This window comes from Epinephelus fuscoguttatus, linkage group LG5 (genome assembly GCF_011397635.1).
Source record: "Epinephelus fuscoguttatus linkage group LG5, E.fuscoguttatus.final_Chr_v1".
Classification (NCBI taxonomy): domain Eukaryota; kingdom Metazoa; phylum Chordata; class Actinopteri; order Perciformes; family Serranidae; genus Epinephelus; species Epinephelus fuscoguttatus.
Genome location: NC_064756.1, coordinates 32418211 through 32438130, shown reverse-complemented (window position 1 = coordinate 32438130; position 19920 = coordinate 32418211). Strand labels below are relative to the sequence as shown.

The 19920-nt window shown below is 39.9% G+C and overlaps 3 protein-coding genes across 3 annotated transcripts in view; 2 read left to right on the top strand and 1 right to left on the bottom strand.

The window, feature by feature from the left end:
- Positions 1-534: 534 nt before the first annotated feature.
- On the top strand, positions 535-9274 carry slc25a15a (solute carrier family 25 member 15a). The gene is made up of 7 exons (XM_049576161.1): positions 535-939; positions 1123-1201; positions 2110-2368; positions 3715-3855; positions 3948-4123; positions 4204-4362; positions 8938-9274. The coding sequence occupies exons 2-7, from the start codon at positions 1147-1149 to the stop codon at positions 9057-9059; spliced, it is 912 nt and encodes a 303-aa protein (XP_049432118.1). The 5' UTR covers positions 535-939; positions 1123-1146; the 3' UTR covers positions 9060-9274.
- A 1636-nt stretch (positions 9275-10910) lies between these two features.
- stoml3a (stomatin (EPB72)-like 3a) lies at positions 10911-15722 on the top strand. Its single transcript, XM_049576162.1, has 7 exons — positions 10911-11058; positions 12520-12623; positions 13234-13306; positions 13446-13528; positions 13659-13862; positions 14720-14854; positions 14973-15722. The coding sequence occupies exons 1-7, from the start codon at positions 10980-10982 to the stop codon at positions 15159-15161; spliced, it is 867 nt and encodes a 288-aa protein (XP_049432119.1). The 5' UTR covers positions 10911-10979; the 3' UTR covers positions 15162-15722.
- Positions 15723-17738: 2016 nt separating this feature from the next.
- The window catches only part of mtus2b (microtubule associated tumor suppressor candidate 2b), a 29370-nt gene continuing 27188 nt past the window's right edge, over positions 17739-19920 (bottom strand). The window contains exon 16 of the mRNA XM_049576148.1: positions 17739-17946. Coding sequence (XP_049432105.1) covers positions 17739-17946 — 208 coding nt within the window. The remainder of the gene's footprint in view (positions 17947-19920) is intronic.

Sequence of the window (19920 nt, the reverse complement as noted above, 5' to 3'; positions counted from 1 at the left end):
TCTTAAATGAATGCAGCAAAACACTGTCTGCCTTCAGCTGAAGATGGACTGTTGGTTGGACCTGAAGCTGTTTGGGTGTCCTCAGTCAACTATGGACTTTATTGACATCTTGTGGCCATTGCGAGGCATTGCAATCAGATACAGCTATTATTGCATCTGTTCCGCATTTATCTCTCCACTAAACCAGCGTGGACCCCCCCCCCCCCCCCCCTCCCCCAAAAAAAAACTTATCGGCTACCCTGTGCGGTAATTTCTACCAGACAACTGTGTCACGCCATTCTGAGAAAAAATAGAACATACTTATAAGTTTCATAATGCAATAAATTGCCCAAAGCGTTTTAATTGAATAATGATTCAAAGAAAAGATAAATGAGCGACAATAAAACGTAAACCCCTGCAGTGCCAACAGTCACCAGATGTGAACAGGTATATCAAAAGCTGGAAAAATACAGATACATTTTGATTACACTACTAATCATCATGCTTTAAATCTGGGTCTCAAATTATTTCCTGTATTATTGTGATTTCCCCTGGAGAGCCTGATGCAACTCTTTGTGCGCTTGCTCTGCGTAAAGTGCACACTTTTACGCACGGAATGGACGTTGCAGTCCGCCAATAGATTTCACAAGACGTTAATCAGAAAGCGGAAGTAGTACAGTAAGAAAAACCCCCAAGGCTAACCTCGGACATAGTTGAACTTAAGAACTTTTGAACGCTGTGTTCCTGAAAATCGTAGTTTAATTTCCGTAAATTAAGATGCGTATATAGGAATGTATCACACGGTAGGTTGTAGGAGACTCTGTCTATTTGACAAGGTCTTGCTCATCATGTGCAAATTTACAAGGTGGTGACAGCTTGTAGTGCAACAAATGCTTTGAGAGTTATTTTGTGGAGGGAAACAATCAGCACACAATCAGCAGCCGACCGAGGAGACAACAGGTGAGTATGCTTCACAGATGTATGTTTTTTTCCCTCGTCTATAGTCTTCAGTACAGAGACTATTGTGCCTTTTATGTTCTTTACTGTAGCTTTATATCTGAGCAGATCAGTGCTAAATTTACAGTAGCCTACTTTCACTTTTGTGTTTGTATTTGTGTGTTGATAAATGGCATACATCTTCAGGTTCAAAGCATCTTATAAATCATCATGGCTCCACATCCCATAATCCAGGCAATCATCGACTTCTCAGCTGGAGCAGCAGGTTAGTTTACTGCGTGAATCAGCCAGACCTGCTGTATGTCTGTGAGTCTGTCTGACTGGCTGTCGATGACTTAAAAAGTGACATTTTACCTGTAAAAATAAACTTATTCATCATGATTGAACAATATTATCCAAGTTGAGACAATGCATGAGCAAATAACAGTTTTGTTTCCTCGGTTTCCTCTGTGTTACTCCATCTGCTGCCTCTCTATTTACTGCAGAAACAATGTTCATTTTATTGATAAAAAAAATGGCTTTAGTGTTTCGTCTCAGATTTTTTTAAATGTATAAATATTATTAGAGTTGTACTGAAACACTATGCAGTCTTGTTACTTTCTTTTCTGCATCCCAATGACATGGTCTGTCCACAAATCACAGTACAAACAATAAAGACGTCCCTGTGAATCCTGACCATCTCTTGCTATCAATCTCCCAAGTACAGCAATGTGCAACTTTGTACTGTTGGTATTTTTTATATATGCCATATAGATAAACTGCAGCCGTATGTATTTTCAGTCTTTGTCATCAAAACCTTGACCATGTGCACTTTTATATTGGCAACATGGCTAAGCATTCTGACTCTTCTTTGCAAACAATGACGTATTCAGATGGCACAGACATGTTCAATGATATATTTACTTCTGAGAGATTAACAGGATTTTTAGGAAGTTACAGGTAATGCATTGTGTTGTGCTGTTTGTAGAAATTGTTTCAAAAACTGCACTGTTACTGTTTTACAAATGTTAGGGATGATTCAAGAAATGCACCACAGTGAGTGTGAAAAACTAAAAGTGTCCAGACTGCTCCCTGGACGCCAGCTTTGGACTCTCCTTCTTCATCAAGTCATTGTATTTGGTTTCATCTCTCCTATTGAATCTCAGTAAGACAGATCTTGAAATCCTTCTTCAGGTGGGACAGCTTGTGTGCTGAGTGGCCAGCCATTTGACACCACAAAGGTGAAGATGCAGACGTTCCCCACCATGTACCGCGGCTTCATCCACTGCTTCATATCCACCTTCAGGCAGGTGGGACTCCGTGGCCTCTACAAAGGCACGACCCCGGCCCTCATTGCCAACATCAGTGAGAACGCTGTGCTCTTCTTGAGTTATGGTCTTTGCCAGGATGCTATCCGCTTTGTGTCCAGCATGGATAAAGGGGCTGATCTCAGGTTTGAAACGAGAATTTCCATGTATCTATTTGTGTATCCATAATTAGCTCCATAACTGACTGTGGTGAAGAGCAACATTTTGACATGTCAGTTTTGTACGACCTAACAAAACACTATGAACAAAGACTATAGTTCTTTAGCCAGTTTCCAGACCATCAGTGTGACTTCTTAGAACTGTCTTGGTCATACGTTTCTCTTGCTAATATAGACATTTTCAAAGGTTCATATCTCCTTGTCCCCACCCAGTTCCTTCCATGTCCTCCATGAGTTGCTACTTCCTCTATCCACACCCTGAGCAGCATTTCACCATGCACTATTGTGCAATGCTACATCATATCTGGATGTGGTCACACAATTTTATATTATCGTAACCATCCATGGAAAAAATTAAGGCACTACATCTTCAGGTGAAATAATTTCACATATTTATTCTTCAAAGAAATCTATGAGATTATTTCACCTAAAGATGGAGTGCCTTTGTTTTTTTCCATGGTTATCTGCAATAATTTGAGACTTCCTGAATCTTGTTTTTTGTACTTTTTAACCTGCCTCACCAAAGACCCTGTCATACTAGTCATCAGAGCCAAGCAGCACTTCCTTCTTTTGGGGTCTTTTGGGGACTAAGGTATTAGCTGAATAATAACTGAGAGATAAATTGCCATCAAAATAATCCTTATACTCAATTAATGTTGTATTTTTCAAAAAAAATAGTGTTTTAAAAATGATTACTTGTTTAATCTAAATCCAGATGGATCCATACTGTAAACCACCATAACCAGTTAAATGTTTTACATCACAGTGACTCAACATTACCATGTCAAACTTCCAGTGAGCAGCAAGAGAGCAAATAAAAAATTAGGCATTAGACAAGGAATGACATGCTTCTTGTAATTGGTTGGAAAATTATTAGATGGAATGGACTCTCAATCTCAGAAACACTTTATTCGGAGACATTTCAGATTTGTAGCCAGGAGCCAGTCCCTTGACATTTAATGAGAAGGTGACTTTGTGGACTGAATGCTTTTTGTCTGTGCTCTTTCAAATAGAAACAATTCTGTCAGATCTGGACCAGGAAATGTAATCATACTACCTACATTCATAGGATGCTTTTCCATTTAGTGCACTTCATTTTTATAAACATGTGCAGCATTTGGGTTCCAGCAGAATACAACAGAGCAAATCTCCTCTTATTCTGAGTTATGATAGGAAGGAATGTATGCTTTTCATCTAAAAATGGAAATGTCCTGAGTAATCCTGAAGACTAACGTAGGTAGTCATCCTGTATGCACTCTAAAAACCCATTATTGTCTTTTAGTTAAACTGTACTCCTTGTCCTTGCTCATCAGTGATATTCAGAAGGCATCTGCAGGGTCTTTAGCCTCCATCTTTTCCTCCATGGTGCTATGTCCCACCGAGCTGGTGAAATGTCGCCTGCAGGCCATGCACGAAATGGAAGCGTCTGGCAAGATTGCAAGAGGACAGAGAAGGTCAGTGTGACCAAACAGAGACACTGGAAGTAGCACAATGTGTTTAATTTCATTTCATACTCTTGTGACTGTGTTTTGTGCTGGGATTTTAGCACAGCGTGGACAGTAGTAAAGACAGTGTTGAAGACAAACGGTCCCCTGGGTTTCTACCAAGGACTATCATCCACCATAGTGAGGGAGATACCGGGTTACTTCTGCTTTTTTGGGGCATATGAACTGTGTCGGTCTAAATTTGCGCAGTACAAAGGAACTGACAAGGACGGTATAGGTATGTTTATATTATTTTCAGTTTATGATTTGAACTTGGTTCTGTGATCTGCTCCTGCAAAATAATTTTTGTCTTTGCAGGTATTCTTCCACTCATGTTCAGCGGTGGATTTGGAGGAGCTTGTCTGTGGTTGGTGGTCTATCCCATAGACTGTGTGAAGTCCAGGATCCAGGTGTACTCTTTAGCTGGGAGGCAAGAGGGCTTCATGAAGACTTTTATGGGTGTCATACGCAATGAAGGTAAGACTTGAAAGTACATTTTTTAAATTTAAATGAACCCAGATGATTTGTGTACGATTCTCAACAGCACAGTTCTCATATTTTAGCAGATAAAAAGGATTATTTTTGCCCCTTGCTGTCTTCTCAAATGTCACTAAAGGTTTTACATCCAGACTGTATTTGTGACAACGGGGGAGGACAGCTGACTGGTTCACATCACACAACCATATAATCATAGGTTTAAGGACTATGACTGTATAATTTGGCTTTTTGTGAACAATCATGGTTCAGTAGAGAACAGCGCTGACTCAAACACACACTTAATGTCTAGACTCAACTCTCTCATTCTGTTCATAACCAGTTTAGACATCCAAATCAGACATTTCCTCTGCAGAGAAACACTTCTCACCTTAATCAGAGTTCATTCAGAAAAGAAGGATTCCTCGTCAATATTTGATTAGTCAATGTTTTCTATCCCTTTTCTTATACATCTCGTGTGTATCATTTTTGACACAGAGAGGATGGCAGAAACTGGAATCTAGAAGTAGTACAGGTGATTTACATAGACTGTATTTGTTTATGATTATACTGTCTGTTGGTGCCAGTCAATGTGAATAATGAAACAAAATTATTCAAATGACCCAAATAAGCCCAGAAGCAGATGGGGTTATTTTACTGGCAAATACTAGGATTGACAGAAATCAGACTTATCATGCTTGAAAACAGTGAAAGACATCAGTGAATATCAAGTAGTAATATATGAATATTAGTATGTGCAGTGCGAAGAGGGTCCAACAGGAGCAAAGCATGGCATGCTGGGATAGAGATTTGAATGTGCTGCATACATAACAATGTGTAACATGAAAAAAATACAAGAAAGAACACAAGAAAGGGATTTCTGTGGGAAATTCAAGTGTGCTCACAGCTAAAATTGACTGTAGAAATATCTGAAACTCGGCAGTATATATATATATACATATACAGTACAGGCCAAAAGTTTGGACACACCTTCTCATTCAATGCGTTTTCTTTATTTTCATGACTGTTTACATTGTAGATTCTCACTGAAGGCATCAAAACTATGAATGAACACATGTGGAGTTATGTACTTAACAAAAAAAGGTGAAATAACTGAAAACATATTTTATATTCTAGTTTCTTCAAAATAGCCACCCTTTGCTCTGATTACTGCTTTGCACACTCTTGGCATTCTCTCCATGAGCTTCAAGAGGTAGTCACCTGAAATGGTTTTCCAACAGTCTTGAAGGAGTTCCCAGAGGTGTTTAGCACTTGTTGGCCCCTTTGCCTTCACTCTGCGGTCCAGCTCACCCCAAACCATCTCGATTGGGTTCAGGTCCGGTGACTGTGGAGGCCAGGTCATCTGCCGCAGCACTCCATCACTCTCCTTCTTGGTCAAATAGCCCTTACACAGCCTGGAGGTGTGTTTGGGGTCACTGTCCTGTTGAAAAATAAATGATCGTCCAACTAAACGCAAACCGGATGGGATGGCATGTCGCTGCAGGATGCTGTGGTAGCCATGCTGGTTCAGTGTGCCTTCAATTTTGAATAAATCCCCAACAGTGTCACCAGCAAAACACCCCACACCATCACACCTCCTCCTCCATGCTTCACAGTGGGAACCAGGCATGTGGAATCCATCCGTTCACCTTTTCTGTCTCACAAAGACACGGCGGTTGGAACCAAAGATCTCAAATTTGGACTCATCAGACCAAAGCACAGATTTCCACTGGTCTAATGTCCATTCCTTGTGTTTCTTGGCCCAAACAAATCTCTTCTGCTTGTTGCCTCTCCTTACCAGTGGTTTCCTAGCAGCTATTTGACCATGAAGGCCTGATTTGCGCAGTCTCCTCTTGACAGTTGTTCTAGAGATGGGTCTGCTGCTAGAACTCTGTGTGGCATTCATCTGGTCTCTGATCTGAGCTGCTGTTAACTTGCGATTTCTGAGGCTGGTGACTCAGATGAACTTATCCTCAGAAGCAGAGGTGACTCTTGGTCTTCCTTTCCTGGGTCGGTCTTCATGTGTGCCAGTTTCGTTGTAGCGCTTGATGGTTTTTGCGACTCCACTTGGGGACACATTTGAAGTTTTTGCAATTTTCCGGACTGACTGACCTTCATTTCTTAAAGTAATGATGGCCACTCGTTTTTCTTTAGTTAGCTGATTGGTTCTTGCCATAATATGAATTTAACAGTTGTCCAATAGGGCTGTCGGCTGTGTATTAACCTGACTTCTGCACAACACAACTGATGGTCCCAACCCCATTGATAAAGCAAGAAATTCCACTAATTAACCCTGATAAGGCACACCTGTGAAGTGGAAACCATTTCAGGTGACTACCTCTTGAAGCTCATGGAGAGAATGCCAAGAGTGTGCAAAGCAGTAATCAGAGCAAAGGGTGGCTATTTTGAAGAAACTAGAATATAAAACATGTTTTCAGTTATTTCACCTTTTTTTGTTAAGTACATAACTCTACATGTGTTCATTCATAGTTTTGATGCCTTCAGTGAGAATCTACAATGTAAATAGTCATGAAAATAAAGAAAACGCATTGAATGAGAAGGTGTGTCCAAACTTTTGGCCTGTACTGTATATATATATGTATGTATGTATATGTATATATATATATATATACACACACACGCACTAAGTATAATCATAATCATGAATAAACTTATTAAATTGTCCTTAACTACTGGTTCTAGTTGTTCTAGTAGTTGACTGCTATGGGTACCATGTCAGATACTTCACTATCTCTCTATTTTATCAGTTTCAAATGTATCAAAAACTAAATTGTAATATCAGTGTTTTGTATGTCTCCATATCACTGTGGATTATTACAGTTTATGTAAGTAAGTGTTAGTAAGTCATAAAACTGTCCTAAAAAAGTCATAGTATAGTAAGTCATGGAGATAAGCTTTTTAATTAGAAAGACTCAAGAGTACACAGGAGGAGGTCGCGTATGTGACGTCATAGCTTTCGCTCGCTTCCTGCAGCTTGGCCTACCCGCTGAAATTCCACTGTTTTATGATTAATCGATTTATGATTGAAGATGTCTGTGTGTTTTGTGTCAGGTTGCAGTCACTCCAAGCTGCAGGAAGCGAGCGAAAGCTATGACGTCACATATGCGACTGCCTCCTGTGTAGTTTTTCTAATTACGTTTTTTTTCAAAAGCTTATATCTCAACAGTTTTACCACAAAATATGACTTTCTTGACCTTAAAATTTATGTTTTAAATTCATTAATGACATATTTGGATTTCATGTCACAACTCAAACGGGAACAAAAGATAATATTTCTCTCCTCACTCACTGCCATTCATATTTTTTCCGATCTAAGTTCCCATGAGCTCTACCGGAAGGGCCGTGACTTCGGCACTCTATACTGAAAGAAGTTGAAGTGGCAGACAGAATTAAACAAGTGACAGAAATGGAAACAGTAGTTAAAATGAAAGTCCAGAAAGAAGTTGAAGATTCAGTTTATGTGTAAGCACAGAATGAAGCTGAAGTTATATTTAAGTGTAAGCATTCAGGGAAGCTGAAGTATCAGTTGTAGTTCAGGAACTGATATTAGTAATAATATATACGTGTCAGCTGATATTTGATAAATGAAAGCAAATGGACTCTCAGTTAAATAAACAATAGCAGGTGAAAGTAGTTGAAATGTCATTTCAAGAGTAAGAGATTAAAGCACTTGAAATTAAAATGAGCATTAGCAAAACTGCAAGTAATTATAAAAATTTAAAAAGGTAAATCTGGTCTTCAATTCATACGTTCATTATGATTTTTTACATGTTAGATACTTTATTGGGTACTTCCACAGTCATGTCACCTATGAACCCTAAATTAAATGCAAAATGGAAGTATCTATCTGATAAATGTGTGTGTTTCTTTGCAGTTGGTCAGTAATATATTGTCCATCTATGCTGTAGAGCTCAGATCATGGTGATGGGGCTAATGGGCGTACGGTGCCAACAAACAACAGAGAAGTCTCTAAAGGGATATTTTTGTTCTACTGTACTGACAGTAGAACAAGACAGTAGTGTGTGAAAAGGTACAGTCTGACCTGTTCTGCACATTTAGTTGAACATAAGTGTACATCTCATCTCTGCCTGCATACTTAATGTACTGAGTCACAGCCACATGCCCCACCATCTGCACCATCTGTTGGCATGATGGGGAGAGATACAGAATAATTTGGTAATGCTACTGGTTTAGGTAATGGATTTAAGGATGGTTTTTATGGCTTTGCTAAGCCAAGGTTTGACACTGTCAATGTTTGCCTTACAAATCACACTGATTGATCTTTGGAGGGCACATGTATAATGAAATGGATTTTAATGTGAGCGTTTATGCCTCTAATTGACATAAAACCTGAGAAACAACCACAAAATTAGCCCTGGGTGGGTTAATAGGGGAGCTTTAGACTTTGAAAAGTTTTAGACTTTGAAAAGCTATAAATGCACCACTGCTGTGACACAGAGTGTGGATGCATCTTTTCACTAATTGGTCCATGCAGGGGACCTGACTCATCTATGGGGAATGACCTGTGTGACTGCTTGACTCTCTCTTGTCCCACAGGATTCACTGCTCTGTACTCGGGCCTGACTCCTACCATGATACGCACCTTCCCTGCCAATGGAGCCCTGTTCCTGGCTTACGAACTCAGTCGCAAGTTTATGATGGAGACAGCTGGTTACTGACATGAAGGCTCACTACACCTGAAGAAAGTATTGTGCTAGAACACTTCCTTGTTCTTATCCTTGTCTTAATTTTTTTTAATGAGATTGTGTCTCAGTGTATGATTAGATGTGACCGATAATATATGAGTATTGGTGCTGCTGGTATGGCTGTATTTGAATTTCTTGGGGTTTTTTCAAAGTAATTTAAGTCTTTTAAAATAAACCTTTCATCTTAACATCCAGAAGTCTGAGTGCAATGTCTGTAGAAACGATTTCATCATGTCCACTGATGCCTGGGTTTTACCTCACCACACATTTTTCAGTTATCACTCACAAATGTTTTTGCCAGAATGAGTAAATATGAACAACTGGCTTAACCTGTTCTCTTGGTAGTTTAAGCAGCTCAGCTCTTTTTGCTTATGTAAACCAACACATCAGCATATGAGAACAATTCTGCTAACCCGACTGAAAGCTCAGCATTTTCCAGCTGAGGTTAAGATGGAGAAACTATGAATTCAATATAAAAAAACAGTTGAAAATTAGAGAAAACAGAGCAAAGCTTTAAAATTAAAAATGGTTATGTTTAAGCTGAACCTGTGAAGCATTTTCTTTCTGTTTTTTCCCCCTTTCTGTCAGTTGAAGCAAAATCTGAGCTGCCTGCCTTACCACACTTAACTACCATGTCCTCTGGCAGCGGAAAAGAAAAACTTTGTTATTTATAAATTGTGTTAGAAAAGATGTAGTTAAAAGTTTGTGTGGTCTGTGGTCATTTTCTGTTTATCCTGCTAGGGTTGCAGGAGGCTGGAGCCTAGCTCAGCTGACATTGGGTGAGCAGCAAGGTACACCCTGGAGAGGTTGCCAGACTATCACAGGGCCGACACAAAGAGACAGACAACCATTCATGCTCACATTCACACCTACAGGCGATTTAGAGTCACCAATTAATCCAGTGTGCATGTCTCTGGACTGTGGGAGGAAGCCGGAGTATCCAGATAAAACCCACACTGACATGGGGAGGATGTGCACACTCTACACAGAGGGGCTCCCCCTATCCTGGGTTCAAACAAGGAACCAGTGCACCACTGTGTTGCTGTAATTGAGTTTGTCACAGTAAAAATTGCCTTCAGAAAATACTTTAAACTAACGAAATGATCACAGCATCTTTAACTCAAAGTGAGCTTGGTGTGTTAACTGCATTTGGATTGACGTGCTCATAGTACATAGCTCATGTACTGTAGTGAGCTGGCCATCATGTGACCAAGTATCATGTGACAGTTGATTAACGGGACCTCACTGAAAAGTTATGGTAACCAGCAGCTCACATGTCACTTGTCATGAGTACGCTCAGCTCTCACACAAACTGTAAACTAGCTTCACACCAGAGAAATTACTGGTTGTTATTATTACATACTGTAATTATGTATCTATATTATTCTCAGTTAAACAACACTGCAATTAAAATTTGCAAGAAATATGAAAAAGATTTATCGTATTGTCTTTCAGATCATTTTTTAAAATGTGTGTACATTTCCATGATATGGCAGGTGAGACATGAGCATGATCACATCTTTGTGCGACTGCACCAGGTCTCATGTTTCTCGACTGGGAGCCACCTATTGTTTATTCATAACCTGCACTCGACAGGTGTCAGACTCCTGGACGTGAATGTAAGAGCATAATGGAAAAGCACAAGAGCTGAACTTTAAGCTTTCCAATACAGGAGCCACACAGAGGCTGGTTAGGCTGTGTGGTTCATGTTACCTGTTGGCACTGACTGGATGAGTCCAAGAGTCACACACTAAGTGGGAGTGTGTGTGTGTGTGTGTGTGTGTGTGTGTGTCAGCTAATGGGAAGGGGACAGGACACCCTCAGGGAAAACAGATAGGTAAACAAGTGCAGGGCTGCTTCACTTGCTCCGTCACACGGACAACATACTCACTAATGATCTCAACGACAGCCAGCACAGCCGACATGGTGACACAGGGCAAACTTCAGATCAGTGACGCAGAGCATGTCGAAGGTAAATATCTTTTATGATCTTTTTTAAAAAAAATTCACTCTTTGTCATTAGATGAAGGATTTTTATCTTTTCACAACTTGCCCGAGCGTCTGAATTATTTAGTGTAAACTTACCAGGGATAAAACATTTCGTTTGAGGGCCTAAGTGTGCTGTTTTTAAGAGACTTGGTTTCTCTAATAGCACCCCTGTTAATCAGAAACATTTCCCTCCTTGTCACCACAGATGTTATAGAGTACTTTGACACAACACTACCTACCATATGTTTAACTGTCTGTAAAGCATTTTAATTTTGCTTAAAATGTTTGGGTTTTTTTTATATAATTGTATATCTCAAGAATTTTACACATCAATAGGCTACTACACATTACGGAGCTGCACTACATTGTGGGAGGGAAGGCAAAAGGAAGAAGGAGAAAACTAATTAAACAACAAGGGTTGAAACAAAAAAGTCACTGATTGAAAAAAATAAATAAAAATAGACATATTTTATATGTATTAATAATGCATGTCTTAAGCACACTGATGAAATTATAGTATTATTCATGATACCTTATGCTGATTGGCTGGCAGTTTTTTTTTTTTTTTTTAACAATTATTACATAATACATAACCATTCCAAGTCCTACTGCTAGTATTAGTATTTCTATAGGGGTTTTTTTTAATGTATTTTTTTCTGAGAACTCGAGGATGCTCTTCCTTTCAGCTTGATCAATTTACCAACAAACTTAAATCATTTATCAATCAAAAATGGCATAATTTGCTGCTGCCAGCTTGTCAGATCTGAGGAAGATCTGCAGATCTGCGTCATCATTGTACTTTCAATATCTTTGGGTTTTGAACTGTTGTACAGACATAACAAGCTACCACATTTAAAGATGTCACATTGGGCTTTCTGTAATTCTGTTCCACTTTATTTTACTAGTTTTGACATTTTATAAGTGATTAATCAACTAATAAAAACCCCATTATTACACATACAGCACTTACAAAACAAAGATAATGCAAATAATAGTTGCAGCCATACACCGACTTAAAAATCTACCCTTAGACTGGATCATATGTAGTTTTCCTTTTAAATTCACACTCTAACTGAAGGAGAAACTACGTCAGTGTATGAGCAGCATTTTCAGGATAGTACATCAATAGTTGAGTAGCTTTACACAACACCCTGTGACTCAGGTGGAGGTGAAGTTACGTGACTTTCCTTGGAGATTAATTACATCATTAGGAACAAATGAGAAGTGTGGATCCCCCACATCTCACTGCTTGACTGCACACATGCTTTGTTCTGTCCCACTGGATCATATTACTATTTAATTGTGTGAACAAAATGACCACAACAGTCTTTGGTCTGGATTTACACGCTGACAAATGTGGAACAAAGGTGCCATGGAAATTATGCAAAATATTGTTCCCCTCCATATTCCAAGCTTGTAAAGTGTTTTTCCACTTTCTCCACAGATAAAAACTCAGGGAGGCTGGGATGTTTCGGTTGGCTGTTGGTCCTCGTATCTCTCCTCTTTATAATACCAACCTTCCCAGTCTCATTTCTTCTGTGTATTAAGGTAGAGTATATGCTTATTAATGTACACCACTGGTTAGGGTTAGACCAGTATTGTTTCTGAAATACAGCTAACAGTACCTTTGTGTTTTGCCAGGGCTTCAGTCAGTATTCACTGCTCTGGAATTTCACCATTTTTATCATCTTTTTTTAAATTCCAAAAAAGTTCATAAGCTTTTTTGAGTGAAGCACATTTGGTATACAGAAATATAATTCTTTTATTTATAAAAGGGGGCTGTATATGGCATCTGACACACAGAACCAGAATTATTTAGTCATTTACTCTGATGGCAAGTTTTTGTTTGTAGAGAAAAAGAGACCCTTCTAGTGAATGTGTTGTTTTCAGTTTATTCATCACCCATGCATTGTTGTGTACCACAGCCACTGGGGGCACAAAATAAAGCCTGATAGTGCCTTTAAGGCAGGGTGACCCACAGCACCTGTTCAGAGAGGACATTTTTTAAACCGACTTGCAAAAACACATTGTTGGCCAATCAAATGAATGAAATGTGCAGATGTTATACCCAGTGGTTATAGTCTGAGAGAAACCACCATTATACGGTACTGGTCTTTCTTATGTTCTCTGTTTGACCGGCTGTGTTTCTAACACCCAGATAGTGAAGGAGTACGAACGAGCTGTCATTTTTAGACTTGGCCGGATCACAGACAGAAAACCTAAAGGGCCAGGTATGTCACTGAATGTGTTACTTACATGTGTATACAATGTCTGTGGCTGAAAAAGTCTGCTTAGAAAGTTGTTACTGTGATCATATTAGGCTTCATCTGCAATCTTTAGAAGTTTAGCAGGGTCCAAATTTCTTTCCAGGACTTTTCTTTGTTCTGCCCTGCACTGATACCTTTGTGAAAGTCGATCTGAGAACTGTGTCCTTTGACATCCCTCCACAAGAGGTACGCTTTTTTTTTTTTTTTTTTTTACATCAAATATAGCAAATCATTTTATCTCTCCTGAAAACTGCCATCTTCCTGGGTAATCAGAACAGTGGCAGCATCCTTTTATTGCATCTTTTTGACCTTGCAGATCCTAACCAGAGACTCAGTGACAGTGTCTGTGGATGGTGTAGTGTACTTCCGCATACACTGCCCCATCTCATCTGTGGCCAATGTGTCTAATGCACACTCATCTACACGGCTGCTGGCTCAAACGACCCTGAGGAATGTACTCGGTACCAAAAACCTTGCAGAACTGCTATCTGACAGAGAAGGCATATCACTCAGTATGCAGGTGAGGATGAACTCTGTGCTAATGGGGTGTATGAGGAGCTGGGGAGCAGAAGAGGATGGCAGCAGGATTTTAAATATAGTAACTATTACTGATGACTCTTATAGTTGCCTTTTTACACATCCAGCAGACAAAGAGCATTATCATCATCATCATCATGTGTCTAACCAACTCATAAATGTCAGTCATTCACTCTCTTTTTACCTCTATTTTGGTCGATATCAACATGAAATATCTATAATTGGTCCTTTTTCCATCAGCCATGTTTAACTCTGTTTGATGTTTGATATCGTTTGTTTATCAGAGCTTATTTCCCAGCCAACGTTTGTGGGCCCATGTGGGAAGGAAATAGGCTGAAAATAGGGCCCTATATGGGATTGTCAGTGGGTTCCATAATGGCCCAATGCCAGCTATCCACATTGGTGGGTTTACCCGTGAGCCCCAGATTAGATGCCCATTTTGGGTTCAAACCCACTTGGTACCAAGGTAGCTGTAGCATAACTTGTGTGGGGCCCACTGGTTAACCCGCCCATGTGGGCATGTGGCATGAGGCCATTATGGAACCCGTGGCCGATCCCATTTAGGGCCCATTTTTTCAGCCCATTTACTACCCACGTGGGCCCACAGATGTTGGCTGGATTGCACAAAACAGCTGTCTGCTAAAATGCTTATGATGAGAGCCCTGAGCTTGGACCACACAACAAATGTATCACAAACCCAAACTTTTAATAAAGGCTAAAGCTAAGCTCCTTATGGCTGAGTAGTTGGGTGAATAGTTGTTTACTGAAACATAACTGATTAGTGGAGCTAACCATGGTTTTATGTCACAGGAGTATTTGTTGTTGAATTTTCCCCCGCAGGAAGCTCTGGATGACGCCACCGATCCGTGGGGCATTAAGGTGGAGCGCGTGGAGATCAAAGATGTGAAGTTGCCTCAGCAGCTGCAGAGAGCCATGGCAGCAGAGGCAGAAGCCAGCCGGGAGGCCAGAGCGAAGGTTAAGAGGGCGATGGGAAATTTAATTTAATTTCTTCTTGACTCACTCTAAGCGTGAAAAAGAAGAGATGCTGAGAGAGAACATTTGTAGGAATAATGATAATCTGTCTGTGTTTCAGATAATTTCTGCAGAGGGAGAGATGAACGCTTCCAGGGCTCTGAAAGAAGCCTCTCTGATCATTGCTGAGTCACCCTCCGCTCTCCAGCTGCGATACCTGCAGACCCTCAACACCATCGCAGGAGAGAAGAACTCTACCATCATCTTCCCTCTGCCCATAGATCTACTGCAGAATTTTATGAGGAAGTAGTGATATTCTTGTCATATAGTTACTGTTACAAGCTTATGAGGTATCTTTTTCAGATGCTGTATGGTCTAACAGGCCTAGTGTGTTAACTGCTGAACTGCACTCTGCATTATTACTTCTTATAGAAAGTTGTCCTATCTAAGAATGGCAAAATATAAAATAGAATTAATAATTATTATATATTATGATATATTCACACCAAAACTGCACACTTATTTTCTTATTGTGATTTAATACTTAAATACAAAGTGCAACATATACAGTATAGACATTAGTGTCTCATCACTAACCACAATATTTTAACCAGCTAAGCTACAGTTGCGGTTCTGGAGGAGGACAAATAAATAAATCAGTCAATGAAATGCACAAGAAATGTAAAACAAAGAACAATACACGACAACCGTATAAAGACATGCTTTCATATAAACTCATCCAGAGCGTGAATTTCTGAAATACTGAACACAATCTTTACAACAGAAGTCCTGTAAACAATCAACAGAAGTACCGACATCCACATGAAACACCATCCCTCTCCGACATTGGATGTAAACTGTAAACAAAACCTCTTTAATTCTGGTGTCGGACAAACATTCAGTAAATGAGTACAAGGTCATGTCCACAGGACACAGAGGCAATCAGTGCAATTGGAGTACCTGATGGAGAGAAATATAATTTCCACCCTTTCAGAACATAGTAAAGCCCACCAAATTAAACATAAGCAACCTCACCTACAACAGAATCCTTGTTCAAGCAGATTTCCACATTTTATGTATGGGGGAGCTGATTATTATATCATACTATAATAGTAAAGCAATACTTCTTCAATGTATTTGTATATATTTGCTGACTGCACTATGCTCTTTAAAATATTTATACATATTCTGTACATCCAAATCATTTTATACAAAGGATATCTTGCAAAACAGACAGTTGAGCTGAATGGTTATGTAAACATAAGCAAAAGCTTAAATAAAAGTACAATAAATACAGAAAAAAGTTATGGCAGTTGCTTCCCTTCGATGACTCGTAATCCTCCTCAAGACCTGAGATTATTCTCTACAATGAGAAATGAGGTAACAGCTTGCAGATTTTCAGAGTTTTCCTACTTGTTTAGATAAATCAACAGATTTTGTATTTTTCCATCTCAACAGGAATTTTGCCAAACATCAACCTGGAGGTACAAATAGAGAATGAATGTTTAGAAGCCAAAACAATTTCCCATCATATTTACTCAGCAGGTTTTCTGTGGTGAGTTTCAAAACACAGAAAACAATCAGCAATATAGAAAGGAATCATTCGAGTCAGCTGCAAGAGTGTTGATAAGGTACACTTACAGAAAGAAAAAGAACCAATGAGACACAATGAACATGTTGCATTTACATGTGTTCAAGTCAGAATATTTTGACTGCAATGACTGCACCATTTATGGCTGATTCTGCAGCACTTAACTCCAGACATATGACACCTACAGTACTTGATAAAAACAGCTGTGTTTAATGACTTCCTCTTTGGTGGCTTCTACAGATCCTGCGCTTTTGTGGGAACTCATTATATTTCCTTAACCCGACTGAAAGTGAGGGGCACCATCTCACAAAAAAGTGAGATTCGTCTGCAATGCACGATGATTTATTTCTTGGTTTCATTTGAAAAAAAAAATCCTGGTCTGTTTCATTAGGAAAAGAGGTAACTTTCGTTGCCCCTTCACCCCTCTGCTCCATATCGTCACACTGTAGGTAATCCTAAAACAAAAGTCATTACTGGAAGACAGAACATGCTTTAAAGAGAGCAATTCATGTACAGTTTTTACACAATTAGAATTAATACTACAGTTATAGTGTGTTGGCAGTTCAATGGATTTATGAGTTGTTATGTTGTTGTAGTCATACGTTTCAGGTCAATACTGGTATCTAGTTGTTCAAGGAGAATGTAGAATGGATGATTGAGGTTAGATGTGTAGTCACTCATACACTCCTGATGTATGATAGTTCAGCATGAATAGGATAACATATCCCAAAGAAGAATCCGCACTTTGAGAGTAACGCACTGTAGGTAGTTTTGTGATTTTACTCAAACTATTGCCTGTGCCTTGATAAACGTTGCTGGTGGGAGAGAATGGACGGCAAAGGCGCTTCTTGTGTTCATTTTATACACTTTTGATGTTTGCTGTGTCTCTTACATCCATCGTCCTGAGCGCTGGATGAGAAGATGGCGATGCAGATGGGAGGCGAAAACATGGAAATGAGGCACCTTTACTCTGATCCTGCTCTCTGAAGTCTACAATGACCAGGTCTTTCATTCACTGCAGTATCACAGCACGTCCGTTGTGTGGGCCGTTCAGATGGAATAGAGAAAGAGGAGGCCAGAGAATTCCCTTTTGATCATTAATACAATTCTATAGGTCAGAGATTAAAATTCCTCGGGGCTGACTTAGGAAATGCACCACATGGCTAAACGGCATCTTCCCCAAAAATTATGTCTACATAGTGTAAAATCCTAGTAACATTCAACAATAAAAACAAATTGGGGCTTCCGATGCCAGATAAAAGAAAGCGTTTGATACAAGACCTTCCATTGAGAGTGTCATTGATGATACGAGTGTGGGCGGGCTGGAGAGCCTGGTCCAGCAGAGTGTCGATGGATGGGGGATGAGGTGGGGGACATGCGAGGGCTCAGCTCGCCCGTCTGGAGACGCCACAGCAGCTCCTCGTTAGTGCGACTCAGACGCTTCTTCTCGTTACTCTCCTTCTCCACGTTCACTTGCAGGTTGGCATTATCCTCAGAGAGTTGCCTGGGAAAGAAAAGAGACAGGAAATCAAAACATAAATACCATGTCCTAGTGCTGCATTCCTTTCAGAGGCAGAAGTCAGGAATTTCCAGCTGCAAGGTGACAGTTTTAGTCTGTTACAGTGATTAGTTAGATCCAGCTTTGATAAAACAGTACTTGCCCACTGCTATATTTTCCTGAAAATGTCCCCTCAGTGTGCACAGACAGTATAACCCTTGTCAAGTATCTCAGGGTCTTGTTCACGAGTGAGGGTAAAATGGAACGTGAGATGGACTGGCGGTTTGGTGCGGCTTCTGCAATGATGCGGGCGCTGTGCCGGACCGTCATGGTGAGGAGGGAGCTGAGCCAGAATGCAAAACTTTCGATTTACTGGTCCATCAACGTCCCAACCCTCACTTATGGTCATGAGCTCTGGGTAATGAGCCAAAGAACGAGAGACAAGCGGCTGAAAGTTTCCTCCATGGCCTGGCTGGGCTCAGCCTTAGAGATGGGGTGAGGAGCTCAGACATCTGGAGGGAGGTTGGAATAGAGCCGCTGCTCCTTCATGTCGAAAGGGGTCAGTTGAAGCAGATATGGTATCTGATCAGGATCCTGGGCGTCCCACTGGTAGGAAGCTCTGGAGCAGACCCAGAACATGCTGGAGGGATTACATATCTCATCTGGCCTGGGAACACCTTGGGGTCCCCCAGGAGGTGCTTGAAAGCTGGGGAGAGGGACATCTGGGGTGCTCTGCTTAGCCTGCTGCCTCCATGACCCCGTCCCGGGTAAGCAGATAAAAATGGATGGATGGAGGTCTGCTAGTATTCACATTTTATTCGTAAAACTTTAATAATTTTATTACATTATCATTAGACTCACAAGTCAGTCTTTAGACGCTTTGCTTAACTAAAGACTGATGACTTTCTCCCAGATTTTGTGTTTAGATGGGCGGAACCAATTTCAGAGTAAAAAAAACTCCCTGCGTTGCAGAACCAATAGTAAATCCGCAGGGCGGTCCTTCGGTGGCTGGCTGAACTCTTGTGCTCGTAAACATAGTCCGACAGCGTTAAAAGTTTTAAACAAAGTTGCTCTAAGTCCTTCATTTCCCAAATCTTGCGGACTGAGCACACATTTGATAAAACGGAGTTAAATCTCTCGGCATCCATTTTCAAGCTCTCTGTGTGTTTGTTTCCTTGCGGACGAGAAAAGGGGGAGTGCACATTTCCGGGAGGACGTGTCCTTTTAAAAAATGCAAGAGGCGTTGCTTTGTTGCCGGCCGTTTTCTCCGGTATGTTAAACACACTTTAGAAAAGAGTGTCCCCAGACTACATTATCATTGGTGTTATCTATTTATTTATATATTTTCTTATGGCATAGACAATTGCCATTCACATGCTAACAAATTGCAGATACATGGAAGAAAAACATCAACATGTATGAGGCAAATAATTCCTGAGTGGGTGTGTTTTTATCATTTTTTTAAATTACTAATCTTTTATAGCACTTTTAATATTTATTTAAGTATATATTGATTTTTAGGACTTATTCGTGCACTTATTACTGACATACAAGTTGATAATACTGTCTTCTATATATCTAGTAATTTTCTATAGGCATATTGACTCATAATGATATAATTTTAATTTCAACAATATTTTAAGGGGTGACTGTCGATTTAACCGTGTTCAATATTAATAAACCATCTTGTGGAGGAGCTGTGTAAACTCAGGAAATATTTTGTAAGAACCCAGACTCCTCTGCCCCTCCTCAGCTGTTGGAAATGTAGTGTTTTTTAAATCTATGAATCAGGCATGGTTTTAATTTATAGTCAGGTCCATAATTATTTGGACAATGATACAGTTGTCATCATTTTGGCTCTGTACACCACCACAATGGGTTTCAAATGAAACAATGAATACCTGCTTAAAGTGCAGACTCTCAGCTTTCATTTAAGGCTTTTTTCAAAAATGTAGTATGAATCGTGTAGGAATGACAACC